General features: G+C 38.2%; 1 protein-coding gene across 1 annotated transcript in view; it reads right to left on the minus strand.

Moving 5' to 3' along the window:
• The window catches only part of igsf9a (immunoglobulin superfamily, member 9a), a 61,258-nt gene that overhangs the window by 19,966 nt on the left and 20,485 nt on the right, over positions 1-20,807 (minus strand). The window contains exons 5-13 of the mRNA XM_044173914.1: positions 19,938-20,086; positions 18,316-18,427; positions 15,252-15,393; positions 7,631-7,776; positions 5,816-5,958; positions 4,087-4,227; positions 3,505-3,621; positions 2,029-2,179; positions 1,637-1,748 (exon numbers count right to left, since the gene is read on the minus strand). Of these exons, the coding sequence (XP_044029849.1) occupies positions 1,637-1,748; positions 2,029-2,179; positions 3,505-3,621; positions 4,087-4,227; positions 5,816-5,958; positions 7,631-7,776; positions 15,252-15,393; positions 18,316-18,427; positions 19,938-20,086 (1,213 nt within the window). The remainder of the gene's footprint in view (positions 1-1,636; positions 1,749-2,028; positions 2,180-3,504; positions 3,622-4,086; positions 4,228-5,815; positions 5,959-7,630; positions 7,777-15,251; positions 15,394-18,315; positions 18,428-19,937; positions 20,087-20,807) is intronic.

A 20,807-nucleotide genomic window follows, 5' to 3' on the forward strand; every position in this document is an offset into this window, starting at 1 on the left:
CAAAAGAGTGGCGGGGAATTCTGGGAGTCTGGTTTTATGAAACATGACAGAAAAGTAGGTTTCATTAATCATTCATACTCATCATCAGCTCCAGATTTTGTGGCAGAGACAGCACTGATGTATCCCTGCTACTGCACAGAGAGCTTGCAACTCCAATTATGGTGATTTTCATGTTCCTACCGGAGCTGAGGTTCTAGATGTCTATTTTATACAGAGCAAATGACTTGACCCGAGGCAAAAAAAAAAAAAAAAAAAATTCACATATTCAAAACTTCAGAAGCTTTGAAAATGATTAATGTCAGTCTCTACATGAGGCATTTTTTTGTTTTTGAAGATGATGGCTTTGACTCAACAGAAGTGGTATGTTCTTTTATAAGAAAATAGAAAGGGCAGCAGTATATTACTCACATATTACGAGGCGTGGATAATTGTGAGGTCATTCTCTTTTAGAAACTCAAGTGTAATTTGAATTCAGACTAGTTACTGTATGTTATTGTGTTGCATAAAGCAGGTCATATTTATAAACCAAAATACAAGAGTGGAGATCAGTTCACTTTCTAAGAGCAATGCATTAGATTTGGGGGTGCTTTTTGTCTCCTGTAGATAAGTATATGGTGTGAATATTTGCCCACAGAGCTTTCACAGCTGCATGACCGTTAACTTTTCATTTGATGGAAGTCACAAAGTGCTAACAACACCTACCTGCAATCATGTTCAGCCAGAGAAAAAAATGAAGATTGCAGTTGAAATGTCAAAGAGAAAACATTCACATTATAACCTGTAAGTTCTTACAGTACAGAAAATATATATCATATTCATAATATGTCAGGCTGTCAGGCAAGGTGAGACTTTAGGAGGTAGTTTAAACTGATTGGCTGATCTATTTTTATAGTTTTGATGTAATTTACATTTATTTCTATGCTTTATATGTTGTTATTTATATGCTGCTCCTTGCTGCAACGATGACCCAGTTCCCTCTCAGGGATTAAGATAGCTCATCTCATCTTCATCTGATGTATCGCTCCCAGGTTACAATGTGATTAAGATGAGCATTAGGAGAAGTTTTCTGTATATCATCACTTGCATTCTCTGACATAAAAAAAAACATGAAAATCCAAATATAGCTTTCTATATGATTAGTGAATCCAGTTTTTTTTTTTTTTTTAAACCTTTACTTAATTGAACTAAAATAACCATCATGCCCATACATTATAACTGTAATACAAGGACTTTTTTATTCCTAATTCCAAACAGTATGGTTCTGGTTCATTTTTGGCCAACTGGCTGCCGTTTCACAGTCCTTTTATCTTGTCCATCACTCTCTTTTAATGCATCACAGGTATATCCAAAAGACTCAGCTTTCAAGCAAACACAAGACACTCATGTGTGATTTCTAAGCCAATATAAAAGTGCTGATTCACAAATGTATTACTTTTTGTCAGTATCCTCCTATTGTAGCTAGCATAGCCACTGCATTATAAAGCAATGCTCTCGAGCCGCGTTTTTTATTGTAGCTGCCAAGAAGTGATAACAGATAAATGAATTCCTCATGCTCGAGATCAATAGAGTAATACCAGCGCTGTCGATGGCTGCCATGGTTACAGCCCAAGAAGAAAGTGGGAGGCTTTACACCCACCAAACTGAAAATGTCTGTGCTGATCCTCCATCAAAGCCTGCCTCCCAGGATATGTTGGCCTGCTTCACCCCTGGAGAAACGGACAGAGAGGTAGCCGCATGGGGACTGGTTCCTGTAATGGAGGGAAGGGAGAGGAGTTGATGGAAATCGGCCAGCACTTCAACTACCTGATACCGCTAAAGATTAGAGGCCATATCTAGATGCACCGCATTTATCCGTTGGAGGCGGAGTGGAGGCACTGGCATCCGGCCTGTGCTGGGTATAATAGAGGTTTACACAGGTATAAAGACAACAATTTGAAATAAATATTTTTAATGTGGACAGCTCACGTAACAGGAAAACTGACTTTTGTTATGGTATGCTCAGATAGGAAACCTTCTGTTTGCACTCACCCAGGACAAAGACTTGTGTGCTGGCTTTCACAGAGGCTACACGGTTAGCAGCGCTGCACTCCCACGCCCCCTGGTGGTCCTTAGTGAGAGGCTGCAGGAGCAAAGAACCGTTGGGTTCTATGGAGTAAGATGTGCGACGAGCCAAGTCGACCTACCAAGAACACACAAAGACAAAGAACAAAACTCTCTGCATCTGTATGACTATACAGAATATACAGCTGGGGGGGGGGGCAGAAAAATAAATACATAAAATTACCAACATAATGGCTCTCTTCTTGAGCTAAATATACTCATATTTACTCAATCTTGTAATTTAACTGGGAAGAGCTCCACACAAGTAAGGAAATACAATTCATGTATTGTTTTCATTACACTTATTGTTATCAAGCTAAATCTGAAAATGTATTGCGATATAGATTTTAGGTCATATTGTCCAGCTCTAACATGCAGTGCAGTCAGAAAGTATTAGAACAGTGGTATGTTTTTCTCTCTTTTTTTGGCTCTGTTGTCCAGCAGGTTAGATTTGAAATAAAATAATCAGTGAGGTTAAAGAGTACCTTAACACTAAATTAGAGTCCCAGTGTCTGTGTCTCTGCATTTTTTGAATTCGAGAAGTGGGTGTGTCCATGCGGAAACAGAGTGTTAAAGATGCTTTTTAAAAAGTGCTGACCTCCAGAGAAACTGTTCACTAAATCTCTACGGACGAAAAGCATTGATGCACTGATCTCATTGAGTTGAAAGGTTGCACTTCTGACCAAATTCATCATCACATTGTGAAGTGCTGACCTGCACAGGTTGTGTACAGATCATGCTGTAACTACTAGATAGCAGCACTAGCAGAACTTTCAGCCTTTGTACAGTTACTCCTTAAAGTTACAGTGAAATGGCAGTTAGAGCGACTTTCAGAGTGAAAATAAATATGTGGGGTATAATTACAAGAGGGGGAAATCCTTCAGATTTGATTGGATCCTAACAAGTGGGCTTAACAAATACAGCGCAACATACTGTAGAGGACTGTTGGCGTCTATCCATACCTCCCTCATCCATGCCGTGAGATCAGGAGGTGGAGGATCAGGTAGAAATAAATAAATTAGACTTCAACCACACTCCTTTGGAAATTTAAACAAAGTTTTTGCCAACTAACACACACATAACCCATACATGATATAAAGCTGCTATAAGACGACTGAGACAAAAAACATACGAAAATTTGTCACTGTCCAAATATGTCCGGAATGCACCATATGTTTTAGTACGCGCATATTTCTGTAAGCATTTTCTTCTTGTACATACTGCATGAAAAAGTGCATGTTTTTGTTTTACATTAAAGCCACTATGTGCACAATTTGAAGATGTCTGACCTTGCCTGTTGTAACATGAGCTAGTTCAATAGAAACATAAAAAAGGAAACATTTGCAGTGCCATGAATAAAACAGGACTGCTTACTTACTGAATGTCCTGTACTGGGTTATTTACCTTGCTCCAGGTCACTTCAAGTGTTGGGTCCTCATTTCCTTGACATGGGATGAGCAGGGTTCTCCCAGCTTCCTGACTGTACTGCTTCTCTGGAGTGACGCTGAATGATGGGGGGTCCTGTGAATTGGCAAAGCAATATAGCTGAATCAAGGAGATTGCAGCAATGCCAACAATGGATTTTAAGACTGGATTACTGCCGCTTTGGACAAGATTATCTTAATAACAAATGGATTAGCCACACAATTAACTCCCCAATAGTGGTGCCATTGTAGTGAGTCTAAGTTGACTTCTATTAATGCCAGAGGGCTCACACGTCGGAGTGAAAAGGTCAATGAAATGTCATTTCTGTTAAGTTTTTAATTTGCTGTGGCAGATGCAGTTGTGGCTAATTAAAATACACGCACGTTGGTGTAGACTGACAGTTTGGCAGAACTAGAAGGAGAGATTCAGTGGCAGTTCCTGAGCTTCCTGAGCATGACTGACCAATGGTGTTTATAGTGCAAGGAATGTAGTCTGCCGTACATTAAGTATTTTAAATGACTCTCCACTGAGTGACCCAGGTGGCCTGGAGTGCACACTAACCTGTAGAATTACGTTCGTTGGCCCAGATGAACTCATGCTGCCGTAGCTGTTGTATGGGGTACATGTGTACACACCCGCTGAATCGTCATTAACTGTGGCCATGAACAAAGAGCCCTCTGGTGTCAAGGTCCATCCTGGATACTGGGGGAAATGCACATTGCTCTTACCACTCTGACAGCTAGAAAGAAAAGGAACTAGCACATGCAGTCTTGATTAATACACAGCATTAATGGCAAAAAAAAATAAATTAAGTTAGAAGTGTGAGATTAAAGAGCTAAAAGGCAGGAAATCTGTAACCACTCCAAAGCCACATATGAGCTCCTCAGCTGTGTTTGAAGGATTTACAGGAAAAAAAAAAAAGTGATATCTGCCTGCCACAGTCCTGCAGTGGTTAAGTACTTAAGTACCCACTGGCCAGATTAGTTCCAAACTTCTCTAAAATTGTGTATTATTTATTAATGTTGTCACAGCTTTTGCAAGATGATATCTAAAAAACATGTAAAAGATAGTGATTGTCTGCTCTTCTAATTAAAAAACCCTTTTTTGGATATTTCACTGGTAAATCCAACCACACGTGACAGAAAGGGTCTGAAGAGCTTTCAAAATCAGTTTTTGAAGCATTTGCATTAAAAGCAGTTAAAATTTTCCTTTAGGCTACAGTGGAAGGCTTGTGACAGCGCAAAAGGTCCCCTCAGTTTAATGAAGTTAAAACTGCTATTATCATCCCCAGAATGAGGCTGTTAGAAAGTATTACTGTGGGTATGAGAGCTTGTGACATCCAGGGTGGAATTGGAATAATTGGCAGAATAACAGCCTGACTCCAACGCCTGTGTCCTGCACTACAGGAATCTATCACATTTCATGCAGTGCGACTCATCCACCGGCATGTCCATAGCTCAGACCAAAGTGTTGAGGGGGGTGGGCTCAACTCAGCATGTGAGAGGGGAGGAGGAGGAAGTGGGTGGATCTTTTGCACGCAAAATAAAAAAATTAAAAAAATGGTTTTAAAAGCTGCCACACTGGGCTTATTTTGAAAGAAGAAGAAAAAAAGACATGAAAATGTATTTTTTCCAATCTGAAAGACAAAGGGTAAAAAATGTTGTAAACTACTGGCAAGTCACACCCCCTGCCTGTCATCTATAAAGATTCCTACGCCCATCCCTCAGAGGAAGCAGTAGATTGAAGTGGAAGAGGAGAAAGAAAAACGAGAGATCAAGGGGCTGTAAGAAGTTCCTTGGGGATTGCTTCAAAAGCTTTTAAGATTTAACACATCTGCCCTGTCCATTAAGATGTACACTATGTGATTGAATGACTTCTCAATTGAAAAACTGAAAGGACATTTCCATCAGTGGACACTGGAACTGTCCCATTGAAATGCCTGAAAAAAAAAAAAAAATCTGAATGTCTACCTCAGTGTTCACACTGTAATAGCAAGAAAATTGTTGCTCTGCTGTTCCGTAGGCAAGTTGAGTGGGCTGACTGTTAGAAAAGCTTTTGCATGATGGGCTGCTGACGGCTGTCGCTTCATTGATGCCTGTAGTCAGCAGTGGTGTCTGACATTTCTCTGCTAAAAGAACACGAATGGATTCGGACGGATATTCATATAAATAATAAATAGAGTAGTGTTGACCGGACAAAGCGACAGAAATTTGGGTTTGGGCACACAGTGAAGGTCGGGCTATATTATGTTTCCTGCGCTGGAAATTCTGGAAATTATTATTTTTATTACCAAGGACAGGTCAAGTGGTTCTCCATCTTTCGTCCAATCCACACGGAGCAGCGGAGGCTGAGCAGCTGCTGGACAGGTGACCACACCACCCATACCTGTAGGAAGGTACGTTTGCTGGGGCATTGGAAGAGCCTGTGCTGGGTCTGAGCAGAGGAAAGAAATTAAAGTCGTTTATTTTGTAAGAACTACTACAAGTGAGATACACCTTACTGTTTTAATACTGTGGAAAATCACGTGTACTGGTGCAGAGATCCATTTTGAGAACAGATTGTTTTGTTGTAAATCAATTTTCTGTGAGCCTATGTTTTTACTACAAGTGCTACTCCTTGTATTTACAGCTGACTGAATGTGTCGGAAGGATTTTACAGTTCTACAAACAACAGTAAAATGTTCAGAGGGAAAGTCATTTCTAACTGTTAATGATTTATTCCAGGAACATTTACAAGCAAATACATTAGAAAATGTGCACTTCTTTAAAAAAAGGAACAATCCAATATAATAGGCCCACCACCAAGATTCAAAACGCATGATTGGAACCTACTGCTGTGACTCTCAAATGGATTAACATGTCGTTTAATACACAATTTACCAATAAACAGCAACTAAATCTCAGTTATTACTAAACAGGCTAATATTTTCAATTATGATTAGTTGACAAACACAAAAATGCTTGTTTTTCATGTACTGTATGTTAATGTCAATGTCAATTACTGTAAATATGTGAATATACCTGTAATTCATATGGTCAGAATAATTGTTGGTCAACACACAACAATGTACATATAGTTTTGGTACTGGAATTCCTACTATATCTAAATGGCAAAGCGATGTTTAGAAAATCATAAAGTGGGCTCATCAATAATATTTCTTGAAGAAATAAGAAAAATATTGGGATTTTCAATGGAAGCTTTACATATCATACAGGGAAAGTGTGCTAACTTTCTCTATTGCAGTTTGTTACCGTGACTACAGCTAAAATCAATGCATTAGAGAAAATAGTTAAAGACTGTATCTAAAACTTCTGGCTACTCCTTTCAATCTCGTTCTTTAACAATATTCAGAGCTTTTTGATAAAGGCTGAACTTTTGACTCTTGAATTGTAAAGCTATGGCACTTTAAGGTACCTGTTATTCTTTGCTTATGGTCCTCTCTGCATTTATTTATAGTATATTTATATGTATTTATACTGTATATTTTTGTTGTAATGACAATAAAGTTAACTCAAGTTAAAGAGCAACTTAACAGCTGAAAATCTTGTCTTTGCTGACCTCCAGTGGTTTAACTTTTCAATTTTCTGTAGTGATGTAGAAGTGTTATTATGGGTGTGTCAGCACACTGTGATATCATTGATGGGTATAGTTACAGGTGCAACAGAGCACCTCAACCCTAACCCCTCTAAATTTGTTATTTGATATTGGGCTATATAAAAAAAAAAGCGTTGAAAAGCAACGTGTTTCAACGCCCCAGAAAGGGCATTGAAACACTGCTTTTCAGCCTGGTATTAACTTATCCTATACTGAACCTATCCTAAGTTTGAGACAGCAGTGTCTTATGTAATAATCAACAGTTAATAACAAATTAGCATTTATATGTATACCAATATTAATTTGTTGATATTTTAATATGCAATTAGATAATACAGTACTTTACAAATTGTGTTTTAGTGTCAATAAGCTAAAAAACATGAAAAAAATCCCTTTGACTGTAGAGTTTATTGTTGAACCATAAAGTGTTGAAACTCTGAAGAAATAAAAAAAAGAAAAATAAATATTTGATGTCTTATGAGGGCTCACAACTACAGACTATATAACGTACGCATCACTGTGAGGTTGGCGGAGGCGGTGGGCGGGGTCAGCAGGCCGTTGGTCGGCATGCAGGTGTAGTTCCCAGAATCCCCTGGGATGAGGCTGGAGATGAGTAGAGTTCCATCTACCAAGATCTTCACTCGCGACTTCAGAGACCTTGAGAAAAAACACACAGAATTCTTCAATACATAAAGAACAATACAGCCACTTCAGAATTACAGCGAGAGGTAATTCAGCTCTTCCATTCAAACTGGCTCTCCGAGCATCAACAGTGTAGGAAGGGAATGTTTTGTTTGTTTTTTTTCCTGTGAGTTATTCACCACTGTGTACAAATGGAGGTTAAGGAAATTTCACTTCAGTTAGAGTGGGATGAGGCATGCCCACTCATTTTATACATTCTTACATTTACAGAGAAACCAGAGAGAAAACCTGAGACCAGGCTGCAACACCTTACAAGCAGGTTACATATGCACACTGACGATATGTGATCGTGGGATGACTCACTGTCACACATTTGGGCTACTTACCATACAGGTCAGATGACTCATGTACTGTAACCGACCCGGATATTTATCATCACTACTCTGGTTTTCCTCTCTTTGCATTTGATATCAACATCAACCTGTGTTTCTGAATGCTGCTTTTATTTAAGCTCCACTTACCAATATTATTTATATTAACAATGAATTGAATGACTAACGTGAAAGGGGTCGCTTGCAGTGACAAACCCACAAATAATTGTAACGAACTCTGCAGCTCTACAGAGCTTTTTAGGCACACTTTTAGCACACTGATTTGGTTTTTCGGCACAATGACAAAACGGTGAAAAAAATGGAGCATATAGCAGCTAAAGAGCCAAACATTTTTCTCAGAACTTGGAAGATATGATGTACATTCATCAGTTGGATACAAACATAACTCTAAAAAAAATGTGGCAACTGTTTGCTAACAAATTTAAGCTGCAACTGATGATTGTTTTCATTATGGATTGATCCTTTTCTCTTATATTAACTGATTAATCATTTAGTCACTAAAATGTAAAACAAAAAGTGAAAAATGCCCATCACAAAGCACAAAAAGACACCTTCAAATTACTTGGTTTGCTTGTCCAACAGTCTAAAACACAAGTATAATCAATTTACAATGACATTAAACAGAGATTATCAATGATTCCTCATATTTGAGAAGCTGGAAACAGAGAATGTTTGAATTATTTTTGCAGAGCTTGCCACATGGCTCTATAAATGCTGTCAGTCAGTCAGTGCACTACTTTGATCCAGACTGAAATATCAAGTAATTGACAAATTGTGTTGGCACTTAACACTTAAGCAATAACAACTTTATAATTGTCAGGGCTGGTCAGCGGGAGTTTTTCTTCCCCCATGTGGCAAAAGAAATCTACTAATTCATAATAAGGTATCTCTCCAATTCTTCACTCCTCCTATAATGATTTAGTTTTCATAATAAACGCTATATGTGCCAGATAAACTGCTTCAAACCAAAACCAAAACCCACCATGGAATTGAGGATATCTTCAACCTAACAAAAATCTGCAGGAATGCTGAGTGTAAATGGAGAAAAACTAAACTTAAAGTCTGTTTTGACATTCTCAAAGAGCACCTCACTATTTTTAACAAAGCAATTACAAAAGAGCTTATTTCCCAAAATTAGTAACAGATAATCAGAATAATCCTTGTGCGCTCTACTCCGCTGTGAACAGCATTATATATCAGTTCCAAAAAGCCTCTCTGAAACTTTTTCCTCATCAAATCAGGTTGAGTATTAACCTGAGTGCAACTGTAATGAATAATGATATGTGTGATAGAGAAATGCTCAGGAGGAGAAGTAATGCAAATTAAGCCCTCCACCTGTCCAACTGACCCTATCCCAGCCATCGTTTTTTAAGAGTGTTCAGTTGTCTGGCAATCATGAACCGCTTTTCTGCTCACTTGAATCTTCTCCCTGCCACTGAACACTGCTATTGTGAAACCTCTCCTACAGAAAAGCTCATTCAGTGCTTCCCAGTTTCAGGCCAATTTTTTTTTCTTTTAAAGTAACATGACTGAAGCTTTTTTTTCTCTCCTTTATTTTATTTGTGTATGTACTTTGTATTTTATGTGTCTTTTTAGCAGATACCATTATATGTTGCCATATATAGTTATTCTGCCTAATGTGTTGTCTCATACATGCAGCAGACACAGAGCAACATTAGCATTCATGTGGAGGCGTGTGTCTGTCTACCTGATGAATGTAAGTCTAATATTCATTGTCTTTTTAACTGTGGATCTTCCGTTGTTCAACTTTCTTCACCAGCTAGTCAGTAACTTTGTCTGCCATTTGGTGAGAAGCAGGAAGCAGCCAGTGGAAACGGAGTGGATGTGAGTGCTAAGACTGAACCGTGCAGCAAATGTGCCGTAAAACCAAAACAATGAGCTAAAACAGGCTAAAAAGCTCTACAGAGCAACAGAGGTGGGTGATAATTCTCTTTGGGTTTGTTTAACCTCTTTCACATTACAAATGGTCATTTGATTAATTGTTATAAAAAAAATATTGATTAGTGGAGCTTTAATGACCACTACCTGATAGCATGAGAAGGTACTGCTGTGGAGTTTTTGACCACAAGTAGCTATGGACCAATGTTTTGTTCGCACAAGGAGACACACTCACATGGCACATGAAATACACATTCTTGGTGCTGATTTTACGCTATTCCGCTGATTGAGTGTTGGCAATAATGTGCAAAGAAATGTAGTAATTCGTCAACAAGCATAGTGGAGGAGACTGCTAGCTAGCAATCAAATTTTAAAAAAAGTAAGATTTAAATATAAAAGGGCTTTGCAAATGTTTTATGATGCATGAAGCAAATACATTAAAAGTGTTTTTTTTAGACCTCAAGAATACAGTTTTGGTAAGAAAGACTAACTGTAAACATTACTTTGTTTGTTTACAAAACTCCACAGGGCACCTTTAACACCAAGCTGTAAACTGATCTCTTCCTCACCTACTGTATGTCCACACTTAAAAAACACACTACATCACTGCAGTAAGGTGGCAACTACTACACTGGAGGTCAGCAAAACAAGGTGTTAAGCTGATGTTAAGTTACTCTTTGACATAACCAATGCTCCTTCAGAAGCTCCGCCCCCCAAATATATGGATGTGCATTGCCAAGGCAATGACATTAACAACTGGGCTAACTGACCAAAAGAGAAATATGGCGGAATCCAGAGTGTCTGCTGCCTGAGGGTAAGTTAGCCTCAATAAGGGGAAGCAATTTTTATTGCGATGAAAATGCAGGCGGCCTATGTTTTTTGTAGTATTGTAGCAAGTATGTCAATAAGTATGTCGATATTTTAATAAGAGATTAATCTAAGCCAAGAAGTAGCTTAGCCTATGTATCGTTAACATTATCACTAGTAACTTCAACAGTAACTTATAACTATGCCATGTTATTTTAGAGTATATCTCTGATGTTATTCAGATTCTCTTCTTACTATGGTGTAATTCCACAGAAAAGCACATAGGCGGGATGAGTAACATTACACAGGCGAAGACGTGTAATTCCAAAGGAAAGAATATGAGGTCTGCCGTAAGTAAAGTAAAATATTTTTATACCAAGTTGGCAAGGTAATATCGTTTATGGTGGAGCTCCGTTCCTCGTGGGCGAGGACATGGAAGAGTAGCGGAGCATGAGCACAAACGCCCCCTGTTGCTGATTAGGCAGAATAGTGTTGTGTGGCTCGGCCCGAGTCACTTTGTTTTTTTCCCCCCCATTTACAGAGCCAGGGCTGTGTACAAACACCAAATTTTTTTCAGCGCGCACACAGAATGAACAGCTAGCGGACCGTGAGGTGATATTCACCGAATTTGATAAAAACAGTGTATTGGATTAGAATCGCTGCACCTTTGAGAGATATTGTTTATATTGTGCATTAAAATCTGTGGTTGTATTGGTCCATTGTGGGCAATGCTCCAAATTAATGAGCAGAACTGCTATATGTGATACTGATATTTATTTAGTCATCTTATTTGTTGTTGTTTTTCTGCATCAGTGTAGTGATGTAACTTGACTTTTTGGGTATTTAATTTGCTGAATTAGCCAAAAACAGAGAGACATTCCTGTCTGGTAACTTTTTCCACAAATAATAGATTTTCCAGCAACTTTACTATATCAATTATTATATATCGATATTGTTATCACATTATAAAATGACATATACAGTATCATGATAGTGATTTTAAATTTTATTTATAACTTGGGCAAGCACCCCAAGCTCTGCTCTAACAGATCATACACAACTGTGCACTTCTATATGATATGATGTTGAACTCATGTCAACGTATGCAGTGGTGTGAAAAAGTGTTTGCCCCCTTCCTGATTTCTTATTTTTTTGCATGTTTGTCACACTTAAATGTTTCAGATCAAACAAATTTAAATATTAGTCAAAGATAACACAAGTAAACACAAAATGCAGTTTTTAAATGAAGGTTGTTATTATTAAGGGAAAACAAAATCCAAACCTACATGGCCCTGTGGGAAATAGTGATTGCCCCCCCCTGTTAAAACACAACTTAACTGTGGTTTATCACACCTGAGTTCAATTTCTCTAGCCACACCCAGGCCTGATTACTGCCACACCTGTTCTCAATCAAGAAATCACTTAAATAGGACTTGCCTGACAAAGTGAAGTAGACCAAAAGAACTTCAAAAGCTAGACATCATGCCGAGATCCAAAGAAATTCAGGAATAAATGAGAAAGAAAGTAATTGAGATCTATCAGTCTGGAAAAGGTTATAAAGCCATTTCTAAAGCTTTGGGACTCCAGCGAACCACAGTGAGAGCCATTATCCACAAATGGCAAAAACATGGAACAATGGTGAACCTTCCCAGGAGTGGTTGGCCGACCCAAATTACCCCAAGAGCGCGCCGACGACTCATCCAAGAGGTCACAAAAGACCCCACAACAACATCCAAACAACTGCAGACCTCACTTGCTTCAGTTAAGGTCAGTGTTCATGACTCTACCATAAGAAAAAGACTGGGCAAAAATGGCCTGCATGGCAGAGTTCCAAGACAAAAACCACTGCTGAGCAAAAAGAACATTAAGGCTCGTCTCATTTTTGCCAGAAAACATCTTAATGATCCCCAAGACTTTTGGGAAAATACTTTGTGGACTGATGAGACAAAAGTTGAACTTTTTGGAAGGTGTGTGTTCCATTACATCTGGCGTAAAAGTAACACAGCATTTCAGAAAAAAAACATCATACCAACAGTAAAATATGGTGGTGGTAGTGTGATGGTCTGGGGCTGTTTTGCTGCTTCAGGACCTGGAAGACTTGCTGTGATAAATGGAACCATGAATTCTGCTGTCTACCAAAAACGCCTGAAGGAGAATGTCCGGCCATCTGTTCGTGACCTCAAGCTGAAGCGAACTTGGGTTCCGCAGCAGGACAATGATCCAAAACACACCAGCAAGTCCACCTCTGAATGGCTAAAGAAGAACAAAATAAAGACTTTGGAGTGGCTTAGTCAAAGTCCTGACCTTAATCCTATTGAGATGCTGTGGCATGACCTTAAAAAGGCAGTTCATGCTCGAAAACCCTCTAATGTGGCTGAATTACAACAATTCTGCAAAGATGAGTGGGCCAAAATTCCTCCACAGCGCTGTAAAAGACTCATAGCAAGTTATCGCAAACGCTTGATTGCAGTTGTTGCTGCTAAGGGTGGCCCAACCAGTTATTAGGTTTAGGGGCCATGTAGGTTTGGATTTTGTTTTCCCTTAATAATAACAACCTTTATTTAAAAACTGCATTTTGTGTTTACTTGTGTTTTCTTTGACTAATATTTAAATTTGTTTGATGATCTAAAACATTTAAGTGTGACAAACATGCAAAAAAATAAGAAATCAGGAAGGGGGCAAACACTTTCACACCACTGTAGATGTTACAGTATATCTTGCAACTGAACCAACATAAGACTGAGGTGCAAAACATTGCAGTAAAAATCCAAAAAGAGAAGCTGTGCTCTAACTTAAAAAATCCCTGGCACAAAATGTCAAGCCCCAAGCTAGTAACCTTGGTGTGTTTTCTTGATGCCGATTTGAATTTCACATCACAAGTAGCGAAAAATCCACCTTTTGTCATCTCAGGAATATTGCCGATGTACAGCTCACTCTCTCTTGGGCAAATACTGGAGGAATAAAGCATTCTTTCATCACTAGCAGTTTGATTACTGCAAAGCTCTTTTTTTTTATGATCTACCAAAGAAACCTCTCAGTTTTAAGTTCTCCAATGTGGCCCTTAGATGTGTTTTGGCCTGTAAAAACATTTTGGGCAGCCAAAGTTATCTCCAAGTGAAAAGAAAAAGTTACATTAGAAATCACTTATTGTTCATTTTGATTAATACAGCTCTGCTTCTGTCCCTTAAAATGTTTTACTTGTACCTACATACTGTAGCAAGCAAAGCAGGAATCACCATAGACACTCCCAGGGGACAGACTCTGTCTTCATGAATAACAAAAACATATGGAGTGGTGTGTATTTCTCCAAGGAGCCATCTTTGGCATTGCAGAAGCATTATCATGATATTACAGTTGCTAGCAAAGGGTTGCTATTTTAGTGCAAGCAAAAGGTAGTTAGCCAACTCACACCTGAGAAGAAATCATGCATGAAGGGACTTCCAAAGCAAAGAATGCAACATCCATGTTGAGAGTTTCATAAGCTGACTTTTTCATACCTCACAGGCAGGGGTTCTGAGTGCGTAATGATTGAGTAACATATAAAATTTATGGTTTTTGACTCAAATTACTGTAAATTTCATGAGTGCATTTTGTGTTCTCATGTGGTCTTCCATCTAATGTAGACTCTCCAAATTGGCCCTCAGTCAACAAAGCTTTGAGAAGTTTTATTTAGAGTATAGCAACACATGTGAAAGACCTGAAGCAAAGCAGGTATTTTACCCGTTTTTGAAAATCACTCCACTTACTCCGTCAGTTTTAAAAGAAAATTCAACATTTGTCATCAAATCATTCAGTGGAGCGGCACATGAGCACGTGTCAGACAGGCTTTTAAGAAATGTCACTTGTAGATTTGTTTGGTCCACCGGGACTGGCTTTCATGTACTGTAACTCCATGGGCCTCAACTAAGATTTTAGTTTCTATTGACGGAGAAGCAGATTTTAGAGTCTGTGGACATAAAGAAGAACATTTTAGTCTCTATAGATCTGACCTCTCGTACAGTCTGCCAGAGGACTTTTCATTTTCAAACAAAATGTTCGGATCTTTTTATTCACCTGACTGATCTTTGAATTCAACTGACTGATTGTCCTTTGTTTATTTCACATTTTCACCATTGTGTTGTATCCTTTTGTTGTTGTTTTTTTTGTCTTGTCTCTTGTTTTGTCTTTTTGTCTTCTCTTACAAAACACCCAACTTCCTTGAGAAATGCAAAACTAGATTTGAATTAGATGTAACAACCATTCCTGCAACTTCTAGAATGTTAAGAATAAAACAAAACAAAAAAAACCCCACAAAAGGTAACATTTTACTCCACCAGCTGAAACACGCAACATAAAACATCAAAGGGTAAAAAAATGGACTGCTCAGGAACAAAGAGTAATGATTGCACTCACTCTATGTGATAGACGTTTTCTCCACCTTTCTGCCACACGTAGGTCATGTTGGGGGGATCGGCCACAGCCTGGCATCGGAGAAGTGCATTCTGGGACATGTTGAGAGAGGTGCTTTTGGGAGGGACGACAATGACAGGCGGACCTAGCGGGAACAGAAAATAGTCCATCACAATTCCATCATGCCTGAGTGTAGCATATAATATTCTCAATTGCTTAAGCTCGTTTTCTAAAACACTACTGCAGTTCTCAGAACATAAGAAGCGATCACCAGAGACCACAACACATTCTTTTTCCTGCAAAAGGTGGTCGCTAGCTCAAAACATTTCACTCAAAAGTAAATAATGTCACCTTTGAGTGCATCACTGCCTTCAAAATGACACATCACTTCATTATTGCTTAAGTCAAGACAGGTAATTGTATGAGGAACTGTGTCAGTATGGCAGAAGACACTAAAATTGTGTTTCTTTTTCATTTCTCATTCAGACTTCAACACAATAACCCAAAAATAAAGTCAAATATAGTAACCCTAATTATAATGATGAAATATCTTCTACACCCAACTGAAAAAAACTTTTTTTCACTGTTAGTGTCACCTTTTTTGCTAATGTGGCTCATGACATTTAACCAGCAAGACAAAATGGGAAGATCCTGGTAAGAGCTATACAGTTGAAAAATGGGAAAAGATCCTGAAAGACTCACAATCCATTCATACAAACACAAGACAGAGATTAGTCCAGCTTTATGTCTTGCATTATAAGTCACTCTCCTTTTAAATTGCATCATCTCTACCCTTCAGTATCTTCTAAATGTCCAAGATGCAATTAAGAGGATGCAGATTTGTTTTCATATGCTGTGGATATGCAATTGGACATCAAAACATCAACAGATCAGTAACATACTACATAGAGACATTAAGCTGGAACCAAGTGTGGCTCTTTTGGGGGATTGTGATTTGTTGTCTTGCAGTGGTTCTGTCTCACAGTATAATTGTCTTACTTGCTATGACAGCAGCTAAGATATATATTTTACTACAACGGACGTCTGACCTACCCACCACACAACAGCGATGGTAGACAATTTGGGGTTCTGTGATACAAAATATTCCCGCAACTGATGTAAGTTAGGGGTGATAGTATAAGCTGTGCCAGATGGAGCCGGGTACATGAGGGTGGGTTACACAGGTTATAGGGAATACAATTAAAAAGGAAAGGAAGACAATGTTTTCAAAAAACAACAACAAAAAATAATGTTATGTCAAATATCAAATACAACAAATTCATGTAAATTAGGAACCATTCAAATGAATACATAAATCCCCATAAACAACTCATTGGCTATCCCAACACTATCTGGTCACACTATTGTTTATGTGATATTTGCCCTGGCATGATGCAGCTGTCCCCTACATGTCTATGCTGGACCAAACACATTACATACAGTATATTTTTACATATATGAGAGGCCTGTTGTCCCTCTCTAACGTAAGTCTGTTCCAAATTTAGTAACCGAGGTACCTATGAAAAACTCAGTTAAGTTGCACAAAAGATTGAGGATGAACATTTTGCTATCTGTATGTTAAAATTCACCTGTTATCAGTTCTTGTGGCATTAAGATAATGTTAGAATACTGAAAATATGAAACATTTATGTTTGAAAGGTTTGCATGTGAGGATTTATACAATGAGCATGTTGATAAATGTGCTTGAGAGTAATACAAACCAAGGAAAAGTCATTGCATCACTGGGTTATGCAACAAAAAAATGCATATAGTCTTGTGAGAGAATGATCTGTGGATTTGAGAATTGCTGTTGAGAATTATGATTTTCATTTGCCGATTATGCGAAAGCAACTAAGAAAAGCTGTCGATATCCCTGAGACTGTGTGCTGTCAAATCTACCAATGTAATTTCCCTGGAAACTAATCACATACAGCTACTGCAGTGTAGCTGCATTTATCTTTTCCCTCTACCGCACAAACCTCCAACACGTGTGCTATTTGCAAAGAGCTAATAGAGGAGGCCTGACATGCCACATGTCTCATGTATAAATAACCACATGATCAGTACAGCAGTCATTGCTGACCGGGTCTATAACCTTAAATGCTTGATGGATATATGCATGAGTGACATTTTAGTGGTTACTTAAGGCTTTTAGTCCGACTTCATCCAGATCAGCCATTACGCTACTGTAATCCATCCATGTGGCAATGGTGTGGAAAAACGCCGCCAAAGCTCAGATAATGTAGACTGAAGAGTGTTAGGCTCATGAAGATTATTATTCATAAATGTGACCACTGCGACTGTGAGATTCCAAAATTAAGTGAAACCTCAAGGAGACATTATGCCAAAACAAAATATTTCCCCATATGACACACTCCAGACACGTCCTGGTTCTCCAGAGAAAATCAGCAGTAGGAGTAGGAGTAGGAGTAGAAGAAGAAGTCAGAAATAAACTCCAAAATGTATAATGCAGTGCTGTGTCGGTGTAATCCAATGATACACAGTAGCATATTTGCATATTCTACATGTATTTGTCCTTAAACTGGACTGTAAATTTGTAAATCTGTATCTTGAAAAGTTCTGTGAATCTGTCAAGGGTGTATTAGGACCTGGAAATATTGAAAACATTAAATCTTGACCACATACCTCAAGAGACATTTGTATTTTTCATATATAGAGAAAAATACTTTAATAATGTGAATTTGATGACCAAACAGATATTTTCTCATTTCACTCAGCTACAGCAGCCTAACAAGCTCAGAAAACAGTCACGTCTCTAAAATCCAGCCATTTAAAATTGAGCAAAACACAAAGCTTTATCACGATAAAGCAGCACCCCGAAATCCCAGATGATATCCCGTCTCCTATCATGATATCAATATTATCTACACAGGGACAGAATAAGAGTTAAATCCAGTTTGAGTTTCTTTTACCACTCTGTCATATGATGCAAGAGGGAGAAACAGAAATGTAAATTACGGTGGCTCCCAGCCAGTCAGGCACACAGACATCACAGAGACTGAAGGAAATGGCAGACAGACAGACAGACAGACAGGCAACAACTGACCTTTGAGCTTTACTTTGGTCACACGAGTCACGTTTCCCTCAGAGTTGGAGGCATTGCAGGTGTACTGTCCTGCTGACTGCATGCTCACTGCTCTCAGAGACAAGGCTCCTTCCTGGTAAATATGATATGACAGATAAACTGAGAGGTGGACGGATGCAAGTAGTACATATGGATACGATAGATAGATAGATAGATAGATAGATAGATAGATAGATAGATAGATAGATAGATAGATAGATAGATAGATAGATAGATAGATAGATAGATAGATAGATAGATAGATAGACAGACAGATAGACAGACAGACAGACAGACAGATAGACAGACAGACAGACAGACAGACAGACAGACAGACAGACAGACAGACAGACAGATAGATAGATAGATAGATAGATAGATAGATAGATAGATAGATAGAGACAGATAGATAGATAGATAGATAGATAGATAGATAGATAGACAGACAGACAGACAGACAGACAGACAGACAGACAGACAGACAGACAGACAGACAGACAGACAGACAGACAGACAGACAGACAGACAGATAGATAGATAGATAGATAGATAGATAGATAGATAGATAGATAGATAGATAGATAGATAGATAGATAGATAGATAGATAGATAGATAGATAGATAGACAGACAGACAGACAGACAGACAGACAGACAGACAGTACATGTGATAGATACAAACAGAGAGATACATACCAGATAGATTAATGGATTGATAGATGTGGAATGCAACTAAGTACATTTACTCAAGTAGTGTACTTAAGTCCAATTTTCAAGTACTTGCACTTAACTTGAGTATTAGTATATATTTCATTTTACTTCACTACGTTTATTTGACAACATGTAAGTAGTTTCCTTTGCAGATTAAGATTTTAAAATGTTTAATGTTAGTGATTAAACATTTTTGGCTTGTGGCCCTTTATAAATAGCAGTGTGTAGTTGGGGCTCCTTGTTAGTTGTAACTGCAGCAGATGGTTTCATTTAAATAACTGTTCAAATTATTCAATTTTTGACAAACAAGAAAGGATTAGAGAAAAGTCCAAAAAATTAATACATATTTGTCTAACCGACCCCTAGGTTGGGAATCACTGGACTAAACTACCTGTGTGTGTATATAAAATAGTTAAACTTAGCTCCACCTCGACCTGCTGTAACAGTTAAATGCTGCTAATATACTGATACATCAGTATTTACACTTTAATAATGTAATATATGATAAACCAGTCACAGGGGCCATTTTTCTGCAGAACAGGTATTATTACTTTTGGTATTTCAAGTACAGTTTGCTGTTAATACTTTTGGACTTTTTTTGTAAGATTGTGATTACAGGACTTGGAGTATTTTTACTGTGTTGTACAGGTAGGTACCTTTGGCTAAGCTAGCTAGCTTGTAGTAAAAGTATCTGTACAACACAGTAAGCACTATCTAGTTAGATAGACAGAGCCTACTCTGCAATATTTTATGTTTTAACACATTTTGATAGAGAGTTTAGATAGATATAGTAACTTTACAAACAGAAGACAGTAGCTAGATGGATGTGACGCGGTAAACATCCATATATTCAGTTAAGCACACAATAATGCATACACAATTGTATAAACATACCTGATAATTTATTCTTTTAATCACACCGCCATCTTTTAGCCAGGTGATGGTTGGAGTAGGGTTGCCTTTAGCAACACAGGCAAGAGTGAGGTGACTTCCAACCAGAGCCTCCACCACAGGAGGCGGGGCTTCAATGAATGTGGGTGGAGCTATGAAACAAAACATTAAAAAGGCAAAGTTTAACTAAACGCATCTATTCATCTATATATGAGGAAACCGCCTAATGTTTAAAGATACACAACACAAGATTTTCTACAAAAATACACCAGAAATCAGAAACTTGGGTTCTTCAAATAGATTCATCCCATTAAGGTGAATAAAACTCTAATGTTGCCTAAGATATGGACACTTCACTGTCTACAGCAAAAGATAAATCTAAGGCAAGATCCACACTGTCTGCCGAGCAGCAGCAATAAGAGAAAACTGCAAAGAGAATAGCTGCTAGCAGACTGTAAGTCTTTTGTCTCCCTCTCCCATCAATTTATATACAGCGTGACAGCCGCTCGGCCTTGTTTGTTAAACAGCAGCACCCTGTGTGCAGTTTACTGGAATAAAAGGTACATTATTATTTCACATAACAAAGTGAAAATGTCAGCCACACTGCCTTTTAGATCTGCTAACGTGAACGTTTTGCTGCCACTTTAAAGTCCCCCTCCACTCAAAAATATGTTTTTCTTCTTGTTCCTACAGTTGCATGATTGAGCTTCACTGTGCAGAATTATGTATGAGAGAGAGCCTTTTCTTTCTTTAACGTCTGCAAACACTCCAAACATAAAGAAACCATTTGCAACTTCAACGGTTAATTGACAGTTTCTCAGGACTCATACCCTTATTGTACCTTTGTAGAATAAATTGTTCTAGAAACCACAG

Source organism: Siniperca chuatsi, linkage group LG18 (genome assembly GCF_020085105.1).
Source record: "Siniperca chuatsi isolate FFG_IHB_CAS linkage group LG18, ASM2008510v1, whole genome shotgun sequence".
Taxonomy (NCBI): domain Eukaryota; kingdom Metazoa; phylum Chordata; class Actinopteri; order Centrarchiformes; family Sinipercidae; genus Siniperca; species Siniperca chuatsi.